Here is a 10134-nt window from a genome sequence, read left to right as displayed (position 1 = left end):
TATGGATGTAAAGAATGTGGGAAGGCCTTCAGTCGTGGCTATCACCTTACGCAACATCAGAAAATCCATACTGGTGAGAAACCTTTTAAGTGTAAGGAATGTGGGAAGGCCTTTAGTTGGGCTTCAAGCCTTGTTAAACATGAGAGAATCCATACTGGTGAGACGTCCTATGAATGTAAGCAATGTGGGAAGGCCTTTGGTAGTGGCTATCAACTTACTGTTCATCAGAGATTTCATGCTGGTGAGAACCCTTATCAATGTGAGGAATTTGGGAGGACCTTTGTTAATGGCTCAAACCTTGTTCAACATGAGAGAACTCATAGTAATGATAAACCTTATGAATATAAAGAATGTGGGGAAGCCTTTATACGGACAACTTAAATGAGACAATTGATACTGATGAAACTTCATGATTGAAGAGATGTGAACACATTTTTTATGTGTACGAACAATACAAGGAGAATCTTACTCTTGAGAAAACTTATAAATGCAGTGAATGTGTAAAACCTTTACCTGTGTGTGGACAGTTTACTTGATGTATCAGAAAATTCATACTAGGGAGAAATGCTTTGAATGTAAGGAATATGAAAAGGCCTTTAGGATTTTGTACAATCTTATTGAACATCAATTTATACTGATGTGAAACCATTCAAATGTAAGGAACGTGTGAAGATCTTTATTCTTGGCACAAAGTCTGGTAAACATTGGAGAATTCATACTCGTTAGAAACACTTTAAGGAATGTAGGAAGAACCTAATCGTAATTCAGTTTTTGCTCTGCACATTAGAGAACTCATACTGCTGTGAAATATTATGAATGTAAGGAATGTGGGGAGACTTAGAGATGTGATAAGTATCTCAGGGTACATCATAGACTTCATCCAAGTGAGAAACCCTTTAAATTGGGATGTAGGAAGGCCCTTAGAGAAGTACTACTAAAACTTGTCTAGAGCCTACTGCCAGTCCACAAAATTGTTACCTGTCCATCATGAGATGAATGCAGACAGCGAGAGTAAATGTTTGGAAACTTTTATAGCAATTTGTTACTGCCATAAAATTATATTTTATAAAAGTATCAACCACTTTATGAATGATTAGAAATGAAGAAGTTTGCCCTTTTCCAGAAATGACGTGAGAGACAACATTCACAGTTTCAAGAACATGACACAAGTCACAAGACGATTTAATTAGAATAAGAAACCCCTCACTGTCACCTCTCTGATTAGAATGGCAGAATATTCACACTATAGGATGATTTGGCTAATGTGAGACACAACTTCCTTATGCTTATAAAAGCATAGAGAATTTACAATAAACATGTTTGTTTAATGAAGGTATAGAAACGTTCTAACACTACCTGATCTTTTTTTTTTTTTTTTAAGTTTATTTTATTTTTGAGAGAGAGAGCAGAGCAAAAGTGGGGGAGGGAGAGGGAGAGAGACACAGAATCCGAAGCAGGCTCCAGGCTCTGAGCTGTCAGCACAGAGCCCGATGCGGGTCTTGAACTCAGGAACTACGAGATCATGACCTGAGCCGAAGTCTGCGCTCAAACGACTGAGCCACCCAGGTGCCCCTATCCAATCTTTATAAAACTTAAGTGAATTCCTCCTAGAGAATAACCCTATTAATGTAGCAAATGTAGGAAATCCCTCCCTCATGGCACAAACCATACTCAGTGTCATCACAATTCCACTTCCTTACTACCTTTGGGATGTCGGGCAAAATGCTCCTCCCCTCTGGGCATCATCTTTAAAATGCTAGTGATAGTAACTTTCTGTCCTGTTGCAGAGATTGGGTGGATTTAGTATGCATCTGATCTTTGGAAGAATATCTGGTATGTAGCGTATGCTCAATACAAACTTGCTATTCTTATTATCCTCATCATTAGTATTACTACAGTGAATTCTTAGGAAGAGAATGCTCATTGGTGTAATAAATTTAGAAAAGCTTTCATAACTACTCATCCATCTAAATTTCAGATAGTCCATTATGGATACAATTTAGAAAAACTCGAAAGGGTTTTTATTCAGTTTATCCCTTAAGCTGCATAAAAAATGAAGGCTGAAAAGAAATGTGGATTTAGAAAGCATTAAGATGTTGGGAATGTACCTCTTGAAGCGCAGGGGGTGTAAAGCAATTTGCCTGTAATGAATCCCAACAGAGAGGTAGCCAGTAGTTAAAATTCTCTGTTCACATTTCAAGATAAATCACAAATTAAAAAGAAACAAAAAGTTGTGCATTTGGGAATTCTTTCCCCAGATACTATTAGGACAAATTTCAGACACTCTGAAAAACTTAAAGAATAGTATAATATCCATATATTCTATTTAGAATCAATAATTGTCAATATTTGGTCATATTTGTTTTCTCTATGAATTTATACGTACATATGTGTATGTATACTCATGTCATTTGACTTACGATGTAGAAATTATGACACTTCCTTCCTGAACATATTAGCGTGCATCTTTTAAGAATAAGAACAGTCTTGGGGTGCCTGGGTGGTGCAGTCGGTTAAGCGTCCGACTTCAGCCAGGTCACGATCTCGCGGTCCGTGAGTTCGAGCCCCGCGTCAGGCTCTGGGCTGATGGCTCAGAGCCTGGAGCCTGTTTCCGATTCTGTGTCTCCCTCTCTCTCTGCCCCTCCCCCGTTCATGCTCTGTGTCTCTCTCTGTCCCAAAAAAAATAAATAAAAAACGTTGAAAAAAAAATTAAAAAAAAAAAAGAATAAGAACAGTCTTGGGGTGCCTGGGTGGCTGGTCAGTTAAGTGTCCAACTCTTGATTTTGGCTCAGGTCATGATCTCATGGTTGTGAGATTGAGCCCCGTGTCATGCTCCATGTTGAGTGTGGAGCTTGTTTGAGATTTTCTCCCTCTTCCTCTGCCCTTCCACTGCTCGTGCTTCCTCTCAAAAAAGATTTTTAAAGAATAAGCACAGCCTTTAAGACCATGGTCATACAGGAAAATTATCAATAATTCTGTAATATTCTTTTATATTAACTTTATATGTCCCAGTACTCCCAAGCTACCCTATTGCTTTGTATTTTCTTTTTATTTTCTTTTTTTTTATTTTTTAACATTTATTCATTTTTGAGAGACAGAGGGAGACAGAGCATGAGTGGGGAAGGGACAGAGAGAGGGAGACAAAGAATCTGAAGCAGGCTCCAGGCCCTGAGCTGTCAGCACAGAGCCTGACACGGGACTCGAACTCATGAACTGTGAGATCATGACCTGAGCCGAAGTCGGACGCTCAACCAACTGAGTCACCCAGGTGCCCCTGCTTTGTATTTTCTAATAAGCATCTCATCTATATTCATGCATTGCATTTGGTTTTCATGTCTCTAGATTTTAATCTTGAACAGACTTAAAAAAATTTTTTTACATTTATTTTTGAGAGAGAGGGAGACACAGAATCCAAAGCAGGCTCCAGGCTCCACGCTGTCAGCACAGAACCTGACACAGGGCTCAAACTCACAAATCGTGAGATCATGACCTGAGCTGAAGTCGGATGCCTAACCGACTGGACCGTCCAGGCACCCCCTTGAACAGACTTTTTGAAAATTAAGGAAAGCTGGTTTGTAGAATCCCATGCATTCTAGATTTGTTTCTTCCCTCGTGGTGAAATTTAAGTGTGCCTCTGTCCTTTGTATCTCTGATAAAGTCAAGTTAGAGCCAGAAGCTTAAACATTTTTGGCCAAATACATCATAGGTGGTGATAGGTACTTCATATTGCAACACACCAGAGACACTTGCCAAAACTAAGTTTGCTCATTTGATTCCGATGGTGACTGCTAGAGCTCCCCATCATAAAGGTCCATTATACAACTACTTGGCCAACTACTTTTGAAAATGTAGTCCTATCATATGTATATATAAGTTCTGAATTAAAGAGAACATTGAAACAATTATAGGTTGTTCGAAAAGTGATGATGAAATTGCGTATCAGAACCTGTAGAATGTGCCTGAAGCTCTGTTCCTTGGAAAATGCCTTTTAAAGTGTCTTGGAGAAAACCAAGATGCATCTGGCCAAATGGAGGGCCAGACCTATGCCTCGTTTTCCCCAGTATCTACATGGTCCCTGTCACACTGAACTAAGAAGCTATCAAAATAACAAACCCTAAGCCAATATACAGAAACCATTTATACCACTAAAATTGTCCCAGAACTTCTGAAGTTATGTGTCAAAAATTACCAGTACTGAATAGTGCTTGAGAAATCGTGGGAATCCCTGGTTAAAGAAGCTGATGAAGTAGCACTTACTAAATCTCTCAAGGAAAAATCAAACGCACCGTATCGATTTCTTGGAAAACTAAAGAGTATTCTAGTGAATAAAGTTGTTCAACTTCCTTTAAGTTGGTGTATCTCAAACTTTGCCATGGAAATACAGATTCCCATTATGTATTTCCATCTTAGGGAAATGAAACTGTATTGGGAAATGCTGCCATAACTAGAGGCCCTAAAGTTGGGCATTTCAGTCACCAAACCTGCCTGGGAGCTATGAGGGAATGGGCAGTCAGCATCATGCTCTCCAACAATTGCCTTCTAATGTTTTCTCTTACTCGTGAGTAAAAATCTTTGTGGTAGCTAAGTCGAAATGGCTACTGAGTCTTACCAAATGTCATTTCATCATCCCTTCCTGCAACGTATAGTATTTAATTTGTTAACATGATAATTTATATTGACAGATTCTCTTGAATCTTTTTCCCATCCCCAGATAAACCCAGGTTAATTGTGTATATATTTTGATGTATTTTATTTGATATATTTATTTTACTTTGATATATATTTTGTATATATTTTGATGCACTGCTGGATTTCATTTGCTCCCACTTAGAATATTGACATTTTATGAGTGAGATTACATAATAGTGTTATTTTATATATATATATATATATATGTATGTATATATATATATGTATATATATATATATATATTGTATATATTTACATACATACACACACACACACACACACACTTGTATTGCAATTACCTGTTCTTTAAAACTGTATTGGGGTGTTTCGAATTGGAGATCTTTAATCACATTTCTAGTTCTATCTGTTGATTTTTCTTGTCTTTGAATTCTGCTTTGGACACAACAAATTCAGAGTGCCCAGCATAGTTCCTTTAAGGAGACTTTTCAGCCATGTAGTACTGGTCACGATCCACATAAACGAGCATTCCAACACGGCCCCTCATTGAAAACCCTTCATTATGTGTTTTTGGGAATACTATGTTGGGAAGGCAGAGCTCCTCATCAGACTATTATGATCATACTTGTACATGTCTTTCTCCATATACTGGAAGTGGAGTTGTTGGGGTTTGGTCAGGGATATGCTTGTGTTCAACTTTAATTCTTCTAAATACATTCCCAAACAAGTGTACCAACTGGCACTCCCACCAACAGTTGTATGAATGTTCTGCTTTCTCTGTATCCTTGACAACATTTGGCATCAGTTTAAAACAATGTTTGCTACTCTGGTAGGTATCATGGTTTGCATTTCCTTTTTTTTTTTTTTTTTTTTTTTCTGATTATGTATTAGCTGTTTGGATATTCTTGCAATTTCTCTACTCCTTGCTCCTGACATTGGATGCATTAGGTGTATCTGGTTTCACAAAGCATCTGTAAGACATGTAGGGCAGGATGTAACACCTGGGCAGTGATAGGCAGTGTGTGTGTGTGTGTGTGTGTGTGTGTGTGTGTGTGTTCATCCCCCAGCAGACATGAGCTGGGTGATGGCTGTGGTGGAATCAGTTTTATCTTTGCCTCTCTAGCTCCCAGTATGGGCCATGACCCTTAGTTATTTGATGTAGTTAGGATATACTCAGCAAAAATCAGAATACCAAACTAGCTGAAGCAATGAGGAAGTATACTGAGTCAAATAACAGGCTCTTGGGAGGAGAGGAGTTTCCAGAGATTTTTGATTCATCAGCAAAAGGAAGTATTCAGAGACGCAGATTCTCTTCTGTTTTTTACTATGCATTCCTCAGTGTTGACTAGGGTACCATGATGGCTGACAGACATTTTAGACATTATATACAGGCATGACAATATTCAGGGCAAAGAGTATGAGAGATCATTTTTTGTGACTTTTAGGAGCAAGGAACATTTCCCATTAGCCAACAGTGTATGTCTGCTTTTATCCTAATTGTTAAATTGGGTCACAGGTAATTTCTGAAATAATCACTGGTATTACTTTAAGTTAATCACAGACTCTTGAAGGTTTTATTTAAATAAACAGATCAGGCTCAAAGATTTCATTATTTTTTTTTTTTTGAGAGCGAGCGAGCGAGCACAAGCAGGGGAGGGGGCAGAGGGAGAGAGAGAATCTTAAGCAGATTCCACGCTAGCCCGACATGGGGCTCAATCCCATGACCCTGTTATGACCTGAGCTGAAATCAAGAGTCAGACACTCAACTCACTGAGCCACTCAGGTGCCCCTTCGTTATCTTTTTATGCATGTATGAAGAAAAGAACCAGTGATCCTTTATTTTAACAATAACAAAAAATTTTACATGTACACATGTCACAAAACAGATGACAATTTAAAATTAAATGTATATATTAAGACCACCAAACATAATCACAGACTAATCAGAGGTTTGCGTTTATTTCGCAAAGACAACAAAAATTCTGAAGTAGTCAATATTATTAGAACATTTACTAGTACTTTTCTATCATCTGATTTTTTGTGTGTGTGCAGCTATGAGGGACAGGGGAAATATTAATGGTTTAACCTTGTAAAGTGGTTTTTTTTTTTTTTTTTTTTTGGTTCCCAGAGTCAGAGAAGCCTACTCTTTTAACTCCTGGAATTCTGTTAGTTTCAAGGATGAGAAGGTCAAGGTTGGCAATGTGGAAATGAAGTCAAAGGTGTAAGTAGAATTGGGGGGAATGTATTTGCTAAGTTTATTATTTTTTTTAATTTTTTTTGACGTTTATTTATTTTTGAGACAGAGACAGAGCATGAAGGGGGGAGGGGCAGAGAGAGAGGGAGACACAGAATCGGAAGCAGGCTCCAGGCTCTGAGCCACCAGCCCAGAGCCCAACGCAGGGCTCGAACTCACGGACCGTGAGATCGTGACCTGAGCTGAAGTCGGACGCTTAACCGACTGCGCCACCCAGGCGCCCCTGCTAAGTTTATTTTTATAGCACACAAACATAGTGCTAAATACAAAAGAAGTGTTATTCTGTCCCCTTTCCTATACAATGACTCTTCAGAGACAACTACATTTTTCATCTTCTTCTGTATTCGTGGGCAGATATTCTGTATAAAATAGCAGAATATATTGCCTCAGAGTAGACATTCAAGACTGAAAATATTCCATTAATGCCTCATAATTCAGTGTCACCCATATGCCATTATTATGGATTTCACCAATAAAAATTGTCATTCAGTTTACTTTTACTATTCCTGAGTGTTTACTGTGGAGGAAAGGGTCTGCATTATCCTTGGCCACAATTTTTCAATATTATCCATTCTTAATGCTTTTTATGCCTGTTGCTCAAGAGATGTTGTGATTTCCTCTACCACCATGACTATGGTGATTTTCTTTACTTCTCTCCTATGTTGAATTTTTAATTTTCTGTTCATTTATCTGGTGGAAAACCTCTAGTTGCTTTCTTAGAAGAAGTGATTTTGAAATCATGTGGTTAAAAAAATTATTCTACCCTTCTGTTTCTAGTGTCTCCTTATTTGGGTCATATTGTGTTAAATTTATGCCTACGTATAAATGATTGCTTTTAAAAGTCTAGCTCTTGAGGTAAATGCCTGATGTCTAAGTGCTACACCAGACTTAGACCAATCCATTCCATGACCTGCCAGGCATTGTTCTCCCTACTGAATATAGTGCAGGAGTTGGCAGATTTTTTTCTGTAAAGGGCCTGACAGTCAGTATTGTAGTTTGTGAGCCACGGGGTCTTTTTTTTTTTTTTTTAAATGTTTATTTATTTCTGAGACCGGAGACACAGCATGAGTGGGGGAGGGGCAGAGAGAGAGGGAGACACAGAATCCGAAGCAGACTCCAGGCTCTGAGCTGTCAGCACAGAGCCCAACTTGGGGCTCGAACTCATGAACTGTGAGATCATGACCTGAGCTGAAGTGGGTCGCTCAACCGGCTGAGCCACCCAGGCACCCCTTCATGGGGTCTCTTTTTTTTTTTTCTTTTTCAGTATATGAGGTTTATTGTCAAATTGGTTTCCATACAACACCCAGTGCTCATCCCAAAAGGTGCCTTCCTCAATACCCATCACCCTCCCTCCCACCCCTCATCAACCCTCAGTTTGTTCTCAGTTTTTAAGAGTCTCTTATGCTTTGGCTCTCTTCCACTCTAACCTCTTTTTTTTTTTTTTTCTTCCCCTCCCCCATGGGTTTCTGTTAAGTTTCTCAGGATCCACATAAGAGTGAAACCATATGGTATCTTTCTCTGTATGGCTTATTTCACTTAGCATCACACTCTCCAGTTCCATCCATGTTGCTACAAAGGGCCATATTTCATTCTTTCTCATTGCCATGTAGTACTCCATTGTGTATATAAACCACAATTTCTTTATCCATTCATCAGTTGATGGACATTTAGGCTCTTTCCATAATTTGGCTATTGTTGAGAGTGCTGCTATAAACATTGGGGTACAAGTGCCCCTATGCATCAGTACTCCTGTATTCATGGGGTCTCTTCTTGATCACAACTACTGAGCTCTGAGGTTGTAGCATGAAAAGAAGCCATAGATGATATATAAATGATTGGGTGTGGCTATGGTCCAATGACATTTGACATGACATTGAATCTTAAAATTTTCAACTTCCACAAAGGACTGTCCTTTTATTTCTTCCAACACTTAAAAATAGAAAAACACCAAGGGGCGCCTGGGTGGCTCAGTCGGTTAAGCGTCTGGCTTTGGCTCAGGTCATGATCTCACGGTTCCTGAGTTCAAGCCCCGCATCGGGCTCTGTGCTGACAGCTTAGAGCCTGGAGCCTGCTTCGGATTCTGTGTCTCCTTCTCTCTCTGCTCCTCCCCCACTCATGCTCTGTCTCTCTCTCCTTCAAAAGTAAATAAAGATATTTTTTTAAAAAATGGAAAAACCCCATAACCTCAAAATGTAAAAACTATTCTTACTCTGGTGATTGGCCAACGCCAAACAAAAAAAGTGGGCCAGATTTGCCCCATAGGTCATAATTTTCTGACTCCTTTTAAAGATGAATAACTGAAAAGTCAACAATCATGCTGTAATGGACATTTTATTTGGCCTTTGGAGATGGACTTAGGAAAATCCAAATATAAATAAACATAAAATTACACATTATGATGAGTGATAATGAAGAACAAGAAGGATTTTTTTTGAGAACCAATGATGGGTGATATTGATTTAAATATGGATATAAGAAAGGCCTGTAAGAGAAATTAATAAACACACTACGGTTTGAAAGATGAGAACACATTCCTATGGCAAAGACCAGGGGGAAGAGAATTCCTGGTACCACAAAGTCCCCAAGAAAAGAAAGTGCTCGAGACTCTGAGAGGAACTGGAGGAGGTTCAGAGATGTGGGAATATCAGTGCTGGGTGTTCACCTCATCTCCTCCTCTGTGAAAGCTTAGTTCTGATTTAAATGTTTAAATGTCATTTGGCTGGATCCTCTTTCTTTCTTTCTTTCTTTCTTTCTTTCTTTCTTTCTTTCTTTCTTTTTTTAACGTTTATTTACTTTTGAGACAGAGAGAGACAGAGGATGAACAGGGGAGGGTCAGAGAGAGAGAGAGAGAGACACAGAATCCGAAGCAGGCTCCAGGCTCTAAGCTGTCAGCACAGAGCCCGATGCGGGGCTCGAACTCACGAGCCGTGAGATCATGACCTGAGCCGAAGTTGGACGCTTAACTGACTGAGCCACCCAGGCGGCCCTGGATCCCCTTTCTTAAGAGTTCCCTTAGACAGCTTATGTGGGTCACTTACAGTAAATGGCAGAATTGCTGAGCCCTTGTATGCCTGAGATTTCTTTTGCTCTTTTATCAGTCTGGGTTCTCCAAAGAAACAGAACCAATAGGATAGATAGAAAGATAGAAAGAAAGATTAGATAGATGATAGGTAGGTAGGTAGATAGATAGATAGATAGATGAAATCTGTAGAGTACTATATATGTGTGTCAA

The 10134-nt window shown here is 39.1% G+C and overlaps 1 protein-coding gene across 1 annotated transcript in view; it reads left to right on the top strand.

The window, feature by feature from the left end:
* The window catches only part of ZNF283 (zinc finger protein 283), a 14965-nt gene extending 14455 nt beyond the window's left edge, over window positions 1-510 (top strand). Inside the window, 1 exon segment of the mRNA XM_049620960.1 lies at window positions 1-510. Coding sequence (XP_049476917.1) covers window positions 1-381 — 381 coding nt within the window. The 3' untranslated portion in view covers window positions 382-510.
* The last annotated feature ends 9624 nt before the right edge of the window (window positions 511-10134 follow it).

The sequence above is a fragment of the Panthera uncia genome, assembly GCF_023721935.1.
Source record: "Panthera uncia isolate 11264 chromosome E2 unlocalized genomic scaffold, Puncia_PCG_1.0 HiC_scaffold_19, whole genome shotgun sequence".
Classification (NCBI taxonomy): Eukaryota; Metazoa; Chordata; class Mammalia; order Carnivora; family Felidae; genus Panthera; species Panthera uncia.
The sequence above is the reverse complement of the archived record's forward strand: the minus strand, read 5'-3'. Positions and strand labels throughout refer to the sequence as shown.